At 53.2% G+C, this 14,293-nt stretch overlaps 1 protein-coding gene across 1 annotated transcript; it reads left to right on the forward strand.

Moving 5' to 3' along the window:
• The first annotated feature begins 3,185 nt into the window (after positions 1 to 3,185).
• On the forward strand, positions 3,186 to 12,149 carry PAX1 (paired box 1). The gene is given in 6 exon segments (XM_034640235.1): positions 3,186 to 3,316; positions 3,318 to 3,457; positions 3,914 to 4,543; positions 6,149 to 6,291; positions 6,819 to 7,041; positions 12,058 to 12,149. Coding segments are annotated over 6 exon segments (1,359 nt in total).
• Positions 12,150 to 14,293: the final 2,144 nt, after the last annotated feature.

Raw genomic sequence — 14,293 nt, forward strand, 5'->3', positions numbered from 1 at the left:
AGTCCCACCAAAAATTAAAGCGACGCAGGAAATACGAAGTAGGCGTGACCGTCACTCCAGGGATGACCCTGAACAACCCTTCCTGCCGCCGCCAGCTTCCAATCCTCCGGGGGACAGGCGCTCTCTTCCTGCACATCTTTAACTCACGATTTTGGCACGGAGTCTGCCTCTCCTTTCTCTCTGCCTTGGGAAATCTGGGTCAGTTCCCGAGGCCAGTCAGGTACCCTCGAATCCGTCCTTCGCCCCTTAGGACGTCCAGTCCTAGCTGGACCCGTCAAATCACAGGTCCCGGCGCGCGCTCTTAGCTCGGCAGCTCCCGCGCCCCTGGGAACCGTTCTTTCCTCGGTTGTAGGCTGCGCCCGAGGCGCTCCAAACCACCAAGCCAAACCCAGCCCGGCACACACATACATACACATGGAACTGAGACTTTTTACTCGTTCTTCTTTTTCTTTTTTTTTTTTTAACCTCTGCGGGCTCAGCGCTGACCGTGCTGCCGTCCCTTTGGTCGTGCAGGGAACCAAGCTGCATCCAAGGGAAGTGGAGGAGACGTTTCCTTTCCTTCCTTTTCTTCCACAATCCCACCTTTGGACTACCTCGCCCCCAGCCCAGCCCGCCGCAGAAACCTGCAGAGTCCAGCCGGAGGCCGACAGGGGGCGACAAACTGTAAGCTTTTTCGGGGGCCGGGCTGTGAGCAGGCTGTGGCTAGCGCTGTGTGGTCCTAGCAGCAAGCAGCTGGCTGCTGGAGGGGTGGGGTGGTAGGGAGATGTGTAATGTGAAGTGAGGGCCGGCGGGCTCCGACACCATAAAGAACTCCCGGGCCCAATCCTCCAACCATCTCCCCCAGCCCCGAAGGCCTTCGCCCAGGGGAATGAGCCGAAGATGCTCGCCTGGACTGCACTTCCTTGCGCCTCCTTGCCAGCCCCCAGAGCTCTGGTAGAGAGGTGGGGTGATGCTTCCCTGATAGGGCAGTTGCGAACCAGCTTTCACTGTGGCACCTCTGACTTTATTTGCTCTTCTCTGAGCGTTGACTCCTCTCCTACAGGAGAAAAAAATGGCTTTAGCTGCTTCCCCTGGTCTTTGGGGTGCACTGGGTTATGGATGCTGTGGTTCCCAGGTCTAGGAACCAATGTTTTTGGTTTCCAGCACCCGACTTGAAATCCAGGCAGTGAAAATCTAGATCAGAGGCTAACAGGATCCAAACTACCTGGTGAGAACTAAGGGGGGGGGGCAGTGAGCATGCCACTCCCTGCAGCCTCTGAACCCTCTGGATCCCGTGTGTGCTCAGTTCTCTGCTCCATGCCCTTGCAGAACTCCTTGCTCTGTGCGTTTGCCTTAATCCAAACCTCCCCCTTCCCTGCTTCGGTAACCCGACCCTGCACAGTCTTGAACAGGCTTAGGATTCCAAATAGTTCCACCCTACCCAGCGCTGACTGTTCTCTTCCCCATCCCTCTGGCCTCTCTGAAACTCCCAGAGCCAAAGGCTGCACTATGTTTTGTGCAGCTGGAGGGGAGAGTCCTCACCTCTTGTGAACCTGGGTTTTCTTTTTTCAGGGATAATTCTTGCCTGCGCCCCTCACTCTCTGTCCAGAGAGCCCAGGGTATACGGTGCAGACTCTCCTAATTGACACATTTCGACAGGTGGTTGATTAGGAGCTGTTGGGTGCTCTTTGGTCCGGTAGCAGAGGGTAAGAGGATCGCCGCTGCTCCTTTGGCTGCGCTGGTCATGTCCATGTGTGGCTCCAGAAGCGTCACTGCTCAGGCTCAGTACGCAGCTCTCCGCCGGCTCCCAAGCTCTAGAATCTTTGGGGACGGAGGACAGGGGAATCTTCCTGTCTCCTGAGGAGAGCTGGGAATCCTGAGAACTGAACGCTCACTGACCCCAAGCTCAGAACTCCCAGGTCCCAGCTTCCTCTTGTCAGTTCGGTGCAGAACCAGGAGGTTTCTCGCTCCACAACTGCTATTTCTTGGATCTCTCTGCATGACTTGCTCCGGGACTGCCATGGTTGGCGACACAGACTGGGAAGTTCAGAACTGGGCGTTGACGCAGTTAGAAATGGAGAAGAGTTGACGGGTAATGCTAAGGCCAAAGAGTTCGGGGTTGTGTAAGCCCCCCTACGAATAAGGGCAAAAGGACCATTCAGTGACTTAACGAGGACCCCTGAAGCCTCGGTTGCTGGGTGAAAGATGAGGCTAGGTCACATGAGGAGGCAAGGATGTGGGGTTCCTGGCCTTGAAGAAAGGAACAATCCTTCAGGCCTAGAAGGGAAGCTATGGTGGGCAACCTCCCACAGGCCAAGCTATCACGACAAGCCTGGGATCTGCAGACTAAAGGATCCCTGTTCCTGGGCGCAGCAGTTCACAATTACTTTCCGACTTGCATCCTGTGCCACCTATCAGAAATGAGTGAGGGTGAGTAGAACTGTCCGCAGAGAGACAGAATCTAGAATGTACCCTTTTCACATCACTGAAATCACACCACTACCCTAGTGGAGTGGGTGGCAATTATATATTTTACAGATTTCCCTGAGATCAGGCTTGGGGTGTTGTCGGGAAATGAGACACGCAGGAGTCTGCTCAACCACAAATCTCTCCCCGACAAGCACCCTGCACTACGCTGAACCCTCACCACCCTTGCCGGGAGCTGGAGCACTGGCACGACTCTTCCCATGCCCTACTGGGGGAACCGGGCCATAGAGGCAGCCATGCACTAACGACCTTGCAATGATCAACTTTTACCCTCTGATATCTTAGTGGAAATGTTAGTGGAAGTCGTAATACTAAAACCAAAACTAGTGCTAGTACTAATAGTAGTACTAACAAATACTCATCAGTTTGGAACGCCTACCCCATCATTCTCAAAAGTGGAGGCGTAAGGGGCTTTGAGGGGAGCCAAAGAGTGGAAGGTCCCAGGTCCGACTGGGGTTAGTGTGTGTGTGTGTGTGTGTGTGTGTGTGTGTGTGTGTGTGTAGGGGGATGGGTTGCAGAGGAGGGCCGAGGGGGGAGGAGAGCTGGAGGAGGGGGTAGAGTTTCAGGCCCGGGAGGAGGGCGCCGGGGTGCAGTGACGGGAACCAATGAGCTGCCAACTCGAGCGTCTCCGGCGTGACTGCCGAGATTGACGTGGAGGACACGTCAAATTGATCTCCGCACGCTGCAGCCTCCCGGTCAGACGAATTTCTCCTAATCGGATGAAGTTCACTCTAGGCCTGGGGTCGCGGGCGTGGAGAGTGTCCTGGGAGCGCCCGGCGGCGGCGGCGGCCAGCCCGGGGGAGGGCGGCTGCGCGCTCGGCGGCGGCGCACGGCGCGTTTCCAGCCCGCGGCCCCCGCCGCGGCTCTGAACTCGCGCGCACCCTCCCTCTATGCCTCTTCCGCGGCGGCGGCGCCCGAGCTCTCCCGGACTCTGCCGGGCCCAGCCCCGGCCGCCTCGGCGCCAGGCAGCTGGCTGGCCCGCGCGCTATGGGTAAGGGGCGAGCGGCAAGCTGGGCGCGGGCGGGCGGGCAGACGAGACGGGTTGGGTCCCGGCGCCTCCCTTCCCTCTCGCCTGCCCTCCCTGGAAGAGCAGGTCCCGGGTCCCGGACAAGTCGCGTTCTCCGCACGCCCCAAGCCATCGGGGGTTGGGGGTGGGGAGTTCGGGGTGTCGCAGGAGGGGATGTGCCAATTAGACGCGTCAAAAGTCCAGAAAGGGCACGCAGGGCTGAAGCGCGCGGCGTCTCCCTCTTCAGTCCCTAAGCGGGAGCCCAGTCCTGGAGCCCGGACCCGGTCCGTTTGCTCTTACTACGAGATTCTGAGGACCCGCCCGCCGATCACATTCCAAGGCGCGCCTGGTGCAGCCCCTCGCCTGCTGTGGCCACCCTTCTTGGCTAACCCGCCGGTGTTTTCTCTCCCTCTTATTTACTCTCGTCCGGCGCGTCCGCAGAGCAGACGTACGGCGAGGTGAACCAGCTGGGCGGCGTGTTCGTCAACGGCCGCCCACTGCCCAACGCCATCCGTTTGCGCATCGTGGAACTGGCGCAGCTGGGCATCCGACCCTGTGACATCAGCCGGCAGCTTCGCGTATCCCACGGCTGCGTGAGCAAGATTCTGGCGCGCTACAACGAGACAGGCTCCATCCTGCCCGGGGCCATTGGGGGCAGCAAACCTCGCGTCACTACCCCCAACGTGGTCAAGCACATCCGGGACTACAAGCAGGGCGACCCTGGCATTTTTGCCTGGGAGATCCGCGACCGGCTGCTCGCCGACGGCGTCTGCGACAAGTACAACGTGCCCTCTGTGAGCTCCATCAGCCGAATCCTGCGCAATAAGATTGGCAGCCTGGCGCAGCCCGGGCCCTACGAGGCGAGCAAGCAGCCGCCGCCGCAGCCGGCGCTGCCCTACAACCATATCTACCAGTATCCCTACCCCAGCCCTGTGTCGCCTACGGGCGCCAAGATGGGCAGCCACCACGGGGTCCCGGGCACTGCAGGCCACGTCAGCATACCCCGTTCATGGCCCTCGGCACACTCGGTCAGCAACATCCTGGGTATTCGGACGTTTATGGAGCAAACAGGTCAGTTTTGCGGCCCTCTGTAGCGTTTCTGGAAGGGGTTGAATTGGAGATTGGAGGTGGGGGGGCGGGCATACGGGTAAAGGGTCACACTTGCCATCCTTCTCAGACCGAATTTGGCTCAAGGGAGGGTTCAGGGCTGGCCAGGGAGACTGAGGGTCTTGGGAGTCCTCGGACATCTTGAACTTTTTATGACAAATATGGAAAATATTTCCCAAATGGAAGAGCAATCGCCAACCACAAATTCGGAGGCCTGAAATTGCGCTTTTTCATTCTTGCAAAAAGTATGCAAAACCCTATCACCAGATCTAAGCCAAACAAACCACAGAGTCAATCCTGAGACCCTTTTTTATGATCCAGATCTTTCGGGTTCCCTCAGCATTCCCCAGAGGATTCTGTTCCTCCCAGGCCCAAAGGCTCTTTTGAGTCAAAAGGCACAGGGGAGCTGTCTGGCGGGTCTTGTCGAGTGGTCTATATCTCCAGCAGGCCCAGCAGCCCTGCAGCTCCTAGAGCTGGGATCTCCCTTGTCAGTGCCCCAGGGCTGCAGCCATCCTGGGGTGAAAAGTCACAAGGATTTGCCCTTTGCCTGCAATTTTAACCCAGCACACTGTCCTTCCTCTTTCTTGGCAGGGGTAGGGGGCAGTGAAGGGGGTTGGGAGGATGGTTTGGGGCAGCATTGATTTGGGGCTCAGAAAGAACTTACGTGGCCTGGGACTGAGTCACCAGTCTCCTCACAGTGTCCTCTGCTCCCAACAACCAGCCAGGGAATTGCGTGCTCTTAGGTGAGCAGACTCAGGACATGCATAAGAAGCAAAATTCACCTTATCCCAAGACAGAGGAGGGCAGGCTTGAAGGAAATTGAATGCTTAGCTCAAGTAACAGTAGGGGGCTCCTTCTCTGAGGGCATAGCTTTGTTTATCTCTGGGACTCAAAAACCCTGGGCCACTTGCTGGACCAAAGCTCCCCATGGTACAATCGGTGGACAGTTGGCTGGGAGGTGACCTCATCAGGTCTTCGCTCAAATCTGGAGTCTTCTCTCAGTTACCTGTGCACACACGTGCTCCGGGAGCAGACATGTGCCTGGGACGCAGGCGGATGTCTGGGTTGTTGCCTCTTTTGGGAGACCTGGGATGTCTCTGGAAGCGGTTCTGCATAGCCTTCCAGACGTTTGTTGAGACTGAGAAACCCATATAATTCTCACAAGCCTGCTGGGGATTTGAACTTGGACCTTTCCGGTTGCCCTTTTCTGGACAGTGGAGAGGCACGTAGACTGGGTGCACCCAGCTCCGACCCTACAGGCCACCTACCTCCAGAGACTTACCGTTTCGCGGGAAGCGGGTCGAAGCCTGGGAGGAGCCGGAGCAGGCCTTTCTTCACTCTGCCCCGCTAGGAGCGAAAGCGAAACCCAGTTCCCTGCCATCCCTCCGCCTCCGATTGCTCTCTGAGCTTTTGAGTATCTCAGGTGTTCTGGAGGACCCTATGCCCCCACCAGGATATGAGCCCAGCCGAGTGCTTGTAGGCTTGTGTGGAAATGTCTGAGCCAGAGGACCGCGTGTGTGCCCAGCACAGATTAGGATGCCCCTTCTAATCCATCCTGTGTCCCCTCAGGGGCCCTGGCTGGGAGCGAAGGTGCCGCCTACTCCCCCAAGATGGAAGACTGGGCCAGCATGAACCGCACGGCCTTCCCAGCCACTCCAGGAGTGAATGGCCTGGAGAAGCCTTCCTTGGAGGCGGACATTAAATATACTCAGGTAACTGAGCTGCAGGCGAAGAAGGTGTCTTTCACTGGGGGAGCGGGAGGGTTGGTGGATGGGGGGAGAGTGAAAGAGAAGAGAAAACTCCCTTGGGCCAGGGAACGTGTTGGTGTGTCTGGCTGCCCGGCCAGCCGCAGGGAGCGTCTGCGCATTATTTCTCTCTTTTTCTCAAGTGCGCTAGTCTGGAGGAGGCTGGCTGTCCAGGGAATTGCCTTGCTTTCTGCTAAGATACTTTTGTTTAAAAAAAAAAAAAAGCTGGAACCCGGACCACAGATGGGAGAGGTCTCCCTTCTTCTAAATCCCAGTTGGTGCACACCATGACCCTCATCACCTCTTAGTATTATTGATAACAATTTGAGTGGGAAACACTTTGCCAGAATCCTTACTGGGAAAATGAGAGGCCAGGCCTCTTGTGGGGATAATGGACCGCAGGGGGAAATGAGGATCCCCTAGCTCAGTAATTGCGCGTGCTGGAGAAGACGGCGGATTGCCTGCTGCTGATGGTCTGTCCTCAATCTCTACAGTCTGCCTCTGGCCTTTCTGCGGTAGGCGGCTTCCTGCCGGCCTGCGCCTACCCGGCCTCCAACCAGCACGGCGTGTACAGCGCACCAGCTGGAGGCTACCTCGCCCCGGGCCCGCCCTGGCCGCCAGCGCAGGCGCCCCCGCTGGCGCCACCCGGGGCCGGCGTCACCGTGCATGGCGGGGAACTGGCCGCAGCGATGACCTTCAAGCATCCCAGCCGGGAAGGTGAGGGGAGCGGGTGGGGAGGGGTCGGATGAATGGCCCTAGAGTTAGGAAGGGTGCAAGGGAGGAGTTGAAGCATGGGACGTGGTGAGAGAGAGTCAAAGAGACAGAGACGTCTCAGAGACAGACAGAAGGAGGGGAGAGCTGGGGGTGCTGGAGTGGAGTGGGTCCCAGGGATAAATCCTTCCTAAGCCTGTAGCTTTTTGGAGCAGATTGATTTATAACAGGTGTATGCCCTGTTCTTAGAAAGGCAGGCAGAGTTTGAGAGAGTCCCCAAGACAGTGGGGACTGATTTGTATGGAGATAGAAGGAAGAGGGTCAGGTTGGCATACAGGACTCCTAGATTTGAACCTAGCTTTGTGTCCTTGACCAAGTTATTGCTCCTTTTTGGGTCTTAGTTTCTCCATCTGCGGAAAGATTCAGAAGCATCATCCAGGCTCACCTATCTGTGGCTTGCAGAGCTTTGCCTTCTGTGGTGGACTACACCTGAATTCTTCTAGGCACTGCCTCTCTGTTTTCCTCTCCTCTCCTCCCCTCTCCTCTCCTCTCCTCTCCTCTCCTCTCCTCTCCTGTCACTCTCCTCCTCCCCTCTCCTCTCCACTCTTTTCCTTCCTTCCTTCCTTCCTTCCTTCCTTCCTTCCTTCCTTCCTTCCTTCCTTCCTTCCCCTGGTCTTTGATTCATTTTCTTAAACATATGCTTTGGGAATGGAGAGAGCATTTCAATCACGTATCCCCAAGTCTAGACTCTTGAACTCTGTGTGATTTGGAGTCCTTCTTTCTGTGGGAAATGTAGCTGGAAGTTCTCCTCCTTCTTCTCCCTCTATAAATCCACTCCCTGATAAATCTACTAACAGATTTGTGGTGTTTAATCGATGGTCAGCAGTGTGAGGAACATCTTCTTACACTGCCCTCTGGGTTCTATCTTTTTCTTATAACTTAGGAAGAGCTCACCTGCTCCTGAGTCTCATTTTCCTCATTGGTGAACAAGGGCTGGATTTGCTAATTTCAAACCTTCCTGCATTTAGGTTCTCCTGACCAGAAATTTGCAACTTCTACAACCCTATAGAAAAGGAAGGAGTCACCTGAGGGGGTCCCAGCCCTGGCAGTGAAGGAGACAGAGCACAAACTGGGAGGGCAGTGTGGGGCAGAGGGGTGTTCTAGATTACAAAAGGATCTTTACCACCAAATCTTCCTCACACCTGCCAAGGTAGGTGGCTTTGGGTAGTCAGGGGACAGGAGGGGGCTTCCTTCTTTGTGACATCCAGGCAAAAAGCTTTATTTCCATGTGGTTTCACTGAGATGCAATAGCATGATGAGAGAGAGAGAGAGAGAGAGGAGCCATTAAGATGCCATCAGTATCAGTCAAGTGGAGGGAAATTTTTTTTCTCTTTTCTCTTTTTCTAGAAATTAAATGTCTTGGGATATAAATTACAAAACTGAGAATTAGAACTTTAAGCTTTACATTTCAGGACAGATGGGGGGGGTCTTTTTCATCTGTCGAAGAGATTTTGCTCAGGGTGTTGGAGTGCTGGAGTGGGTCCCAGGCATAAATCCTTCCTTGTGCTTTTGCTCAGGGTCTTGTTCTCGGCCTCAAATCTACCTGCGTCCTCAAAAAAGGTGTTATCTGCTAAATTAGGAATAGAAATGAAATTTCTCCATTACGAAAATAAAATTATTTAACTAAGCAGGTTCATTTGAATTAGAAAAGTATATCCACAAATTGAAATGATTTCCTCCGGGGCTGATCTCAGGGAGAAAGCAGACTTAAGAAAAAAGACTCATTATCTTTAGAATAATGCTGTCATTTGCTAACAGAGCCGCTTTGTCCTGAGGCATTTCAGACTCCACATTAGAAACACATTATGACGTGTAGGTAGCAATACAAAGGAAAACATGCAGTTCAGAATTTTAAACTAATTCTAGTGAGTTGAGGGGCGATCTGTTGGTGGTTGATTTTCTTTAGAAGATACTTTCTTTCTGGGCCATTCAATGGCCCTGACTCACATTCATGTTCCTTTTACCAGTGTGTTTGCTTCTTGTTATGAAACGTCTCACTCATTTTCAAAATCCATAGCAATAATTAGCTATCTTAGTTCTTAAATTAATACCTTAATTTCCTGACCCTCAAAGTTTTTTAAAGATCTAAGTAAAGGATCATCGAATAAATCAGGCCCATCGCTGAAAATGATTTATCAAGCTGGCATACAAGTGTTACTGTTTGAACAGAAACATAAAAATCGTGAGAATTACATGCCTATTTGGATCATGGACTTTTACCCTTCTCGCTGGCAGAAAAGTTGACTTCAAAGACCCTCCCCTGCCCCTTCCTTGCTCCTCCACCACCTTTGAAAAATTACAAAGTAATAAGAATCACTGCTTTTAATTTTTCTAATCATTACTTACTTTAAATTTTCTAATCATTACTTAATTGTCTTCAAAGAAACTAATCCCATAAGACAATTTGCTATCATTAATTGTTTTTAAGAATAGTAGGAATAGCATTTACTGAATTTTTTTCAGTAACAAAAATTTTCTACTGAAAGCAATTTAATATTATTACTGCTCAGTAACAAGCAAATACTTTGATCATCTGGTGCATACACGCACAACACACATACAATATTATATCTGTCTATCTTCACATCCATCTGTTTCAGTGCATCCTCCAAATCAGGTGAGAATGAACATTAACTGTTACCCTGAGGGAAGCCAAATCAAATGTCAAATTATGCATTGCTACTTATTAATTTTATCTTAGTAAAGGGTAGCAAGGCTGGGCTCCTTATTTTGTAGGTGGGAAAGTATGATTTACATTTTCCATCTGTGAAAGGAAACTTTAATTCGTGGGGCCTGAGAGAAAAGGAAAGTTCCACCTCATGTACATTTGGAGGGGACGTGATATTCTTGGAATCTCAGTCCTCATCTAATTTCTTTTCCTAGCCAGGGCAGGTCCTTCTCCACACACCCCTTCCCAGCCTCTGGACAAGTGACAGACCCCACCAGAGGTTCCTGCAAGACAACTGATATTTACAATTTACAGTGTGTTTTCAGAAACCATCAAAATCTCATGGTTCTAAAATCCCTCCCAGAGGGGCTTTGGAAAGACTAAGGTTTCAAATATCAAATCTAGAAGATACTGCATATTCCTCAAAGAAAATATGTTTATATTTGTTAAACTCAACTCTGAAGCTTTGTTCCACTTATCTCTGCTTGGAATTAGTTCTTGAGGGATCGGTCCTGAAAACGTACTTTGCCAGAGAGCACTGGTTGCAGGCGTTTGCCTGAGAGACCCACCAAAGCCAACCAGGTTTCTTTTGACCTGGCTGTGGAGACCCCTTCCCAGACCCCACCTCTGTCAGCCCCAGCCGTGGTGCCAGCAGCCCTGTAACCGCAGTCCTAATATTTTGAAAACTCTTGTCCCCATTCCTGCCCCCTAAGATTAAATGAACCCACAGGGCACCTAAGCCGCTGGCTCAAGCCTCCGAGGCCCCCAGGACACAGCTACTCACGTGGCCCCGGGCCCCGCGGGTGGGAAAGGAGGGGAGGAGAGGTCCTATGGCGAGGGGCTGGTGTGGACAGAACTAAAAACGCAGCAGCAGGAGTTGTCCCTGTACAGTGGGGTGGAATCTATCTTTGGGCCCCCCGGTGTTTATTTTTTCCTTATATATTTTCTCCCTCACATCTAAGGCAACCGGCCCATGGCTGAGAAACTGCCTCCCCTGGTGTTTTCTAAATAGGTCCTCACCTTGAAGCGAGTGTACGGTATGGAAAGCAAGGGTCAGAAGACCTTGTTTTCTGAGCAGCCACAACTGTGTTTAGGAAAGAGAGCCGAGAGGTGGGGGAGAGCAGCGTGGTCACTCCCCCCAGAAAATCCTGTGAAACCAGATGTTGTTGCGTGCGTGTGTGTGTGTGTGTGTACGCTTGCTTGCTTGCTTGCGTGTCCGCCCTCAAACAGGGGTATCCCGCGCAGCTCCGCGCAGCTACCACAAGTTGCGCCTGGGACTGGGGCGCGGTCAGCTGCAGGGGAAAAAATCCAGAATTATCCCCGATCCCAAAGTGAGGTACTTCGAGCTCCCTCTTTTACAGGAGGACTTGCAGGGGAAAAGAAGAAAGCTGAAAATGGGCGCCTTTAGGTTTAAACAACTTCAGCTTCTTGCAGGAGGAGCTGAGCTGCTAGGGGCTGGGAAAGGAGAAACAGGTTGCGCAATCGTGGCGTCACTTTGCTGGTTTCCGGAGGCAAAAGTTGGGCCCCTTCCCAAAACCCTAAATAATAGAGCAACGCGCAGAATGCCATCTGATCTGGCAAATTCACTGTCACTTAATCCGGAGGCCCATAGGCCCCAGGGCTTACTGTGCCCGCAGTGGGGATAGCAGCTGCATTCTCATGCCGCGGGGCAGAACGAAGTCGGCCACCCACTTAAAGCGCGGCCGCTTCCAGTGTCGAAGGGATCCAGGCCGCCGCGGGCGGTCCACCGGGGGCGGCTTTGGTGACCCGCTTCCCGCTCGGTTACCCCCTGCCCACCGCGAGCGTCCCGAGCCGCTCGGGGGACAGTGGACCTGATGTGCTGGCGGCTCGCCGGGACTGAGCGCGCGGCTGGGGTCTGGGTGGCGGTGGGAGGAGGGGCGCGGGCGTCTCAGCTCCCTGCCTCCTTTCCTGCAGTCTCGGATCTGAGAACCTCCCCTGACTGGCTGCCCTACGGACCCGTGCGTCCATCACCTCCTTTATTGAGAGGGTGCGGGGCAAGGCAAGTGCACTCGGGCTGCGGTCAGGGAACGTTTGCAAAACGGCCAAGGCTGCGCTCGCTCGTGGCTCCCTTAAGGGGATCCAGAAGGATGGGCGCCAGTGTGCGCGTGGGGCCCTTGGAGGGCGCGGGTCCCTGCTTCCTTCTTCAAACCCTTATAGTGTCAACCCCAGATCCTCGCGCTGTCACCCGCATTTGCGGACGTCCCAGGCCTCCAGGTCTCTCACTCTGCGCCCCGCCAGCCAGTGACCCGACGCCCCTGTGCTTCTTCCCACAGTGGCCGATCGGAAGCCGTCCAGCCCGGGCGGCAAGGCCCCGGATGGCCTCAGTAGCTTACACGGACTGCCCATCCCGGCCTCGACCTCCTAGGGCAGCGCTTCCCGGAGCCCGAGCCCGAGCCCGAGCCCGAGCCCGCAGCAAGAGGCAGACCGGAGGGCGGAGCGGCGAGTGCAGCTCGGCCTTGCAGTCTCGGTGCAGCGCGCGGGACCCAGAACAAACCGAAGAGGTGCCCGGAGCCAGCCCGCGGGGGGCCCGCCCCATCGGCCCCCAGGCCTCGCCCGGCCCTCCGGCCCGGCAGCCACACTTCCTTCATCGGCCAGGGTTTTTAGGCTTTTCTGAACTTTGGCTTTAGACTGTTGCACCCTCGTCCCGATCCTTGCTCCGATGTGGCCTCCCTCGCCCGGCCAGCCTCAAGGGTTTTTTCCTACCTCTCCCAGGGTTGTTTGGCACCCTCCAACCCTCTTCCCTTCCTCTCTCCCTCCCGTCCTTTCTGTCTTTGCTTCCTCCCTCCTTTCTATCCTACCTTCTTTTCTTTCTTCATGTTCTCTTGCCTTTCTTCTGTCCTTTTAATTTTTCTCCCCACAGTCTTCCCTGCTTCCCTTTCTCCTTCCCATTCTGCCCCACCCTGCTCCCTTTCCTGGGGTCCTGCTCCCCTTCTCTCTTCAGTATCTTTTACAGTAAGTGTCTCCGTTTCTCTTCATTCCTACTGCTTCCCTGACCTACACGCCTTTCCAGGAAAGCCCCAGACTGGGCTTCACCACAGCCATGTTCCGGCAGCTGGGACTCTAGTTTCCTCTTCTTGGAGCCCCCAGCCCTAATGGAGGGGTCTGGAACCTAGGAAATGGACAGAGAGGCCATGGCCTTTATTTTATATTTTTATATTAATGAACCCAAGCAACCGGATAGAACCAGATGAAGTATCCTGTTCTCTCTTTTCCCAGGATATTGTCTGATAATCTGTATGTTCTCAGTGCCTACTGGCTGAGCTTCTCTTTGCTTCCTCTGAGAGATGATGTCACCCCAAAGAAGATTGGGGTAGGAGTAGGGGCCATTGGGGTCATTGGTATTTTCTCTACTTAGAAAACTGCATGCCCTGGAGGTGCTCCTTCCCACCCCTCCACACCTAACAGGAGGGAATCTGACACAATGTAAATGCATCAGCACTGTTTTTGGTTTTCAGGTGTTAGCACATTTGTTACTTTAAACCACAAACTGCTTCCGGGTACAAAGGTGCAATCTGGCTTCTGGTTTGCAAGAGGATGAGGGTCAGAAAAATCCAGAAAGTGTCTTCTAGAGCTGGACACGAGAGCTGTTCACTGCTTCCAAGTTCAGGCGCACTGGTGGCGGGACCCTGGACATAAACTGCAATTTTTGTAGTCATAAAAATGTCACTGGTGAGAGTGTGACATCACCTGTTAAACATGGCTGCCTTTGAATAAAGGAAAGCATCTGGAGAACGCTTTGTAACAGTGAGTAAGTCTGTGTCCACTCTGCAGTGTTGTGTAGGTTGACCTCACCTACTCTAGTCCCTCAGTTCCCAGCATGAACACTATTAAGATGAAATTATTTGATTGGTTTATTCACTAGCACTCACAGCCTGGGTTGGGCAGGAGGTAGAGGGGAGGCAAAGGAGGAACACTTTCAGGGCTCTGCCCCAGGGAACTCCAGGGAAGAGAAGCACTGTGCAGAAATCACACTAACGGGAGGCTGATTCTTAGAAGAACAAAGTGGGCAAAATACAGTGAGCAGCAATGAGGACTTTTCTGGAACATTACTAACGTTCTGAAAGTGAAACAAAATTATCCCAGTCTACCAAACCATCTAGGGATTTCTAACTACACAGGGGTCTCTGGCTAATTGTTTTGTTTTTCCTTTCCATGTTTGGCTTTCTCAAACTTACAGAAGACATTTTTGAATTGAGGATTTTGCTTGTAAGTGGAGCTGCCTGTTCCGACTAGTGGAGGGAACCAGTGGGGAAATTATTTTTATTATATCTCGTTGCAGTCATACGTACAGAAGGAATTAATTACAAAACAATATCTGCTTTTGTTAGAATAGAAACTTTGTTTCCAGGTTTTCAAAGGCTCTTGCCTTAAAAAAGTTCCATTTTATAGATAGGAACATTGAGGACCAGCTATTTGGTTTCTTTTCTCTGGACCATACAGCTAAGTACAAATTGCAGGGTTTGGGTACAAAAACTAGATGACACGATCTCGTCAGAGAGCCAGGATTGG

The sequence above is a fragment of the Ailuropoda melanoleuca genome, chromosome 13, assembly GCF_002007445.2.
Source record: "Ailuropoda melanoleuca isolate Jingjing chromosome 13, ASM200744v2, whole genome shotgun sequence".
Taxonomy (NCBI): Eukaryota; Metazoa; Chordata; class Mammalia; order Carnivora; family Ursidae; genus Ailuropoda; species Ailuropoda melanoleuca.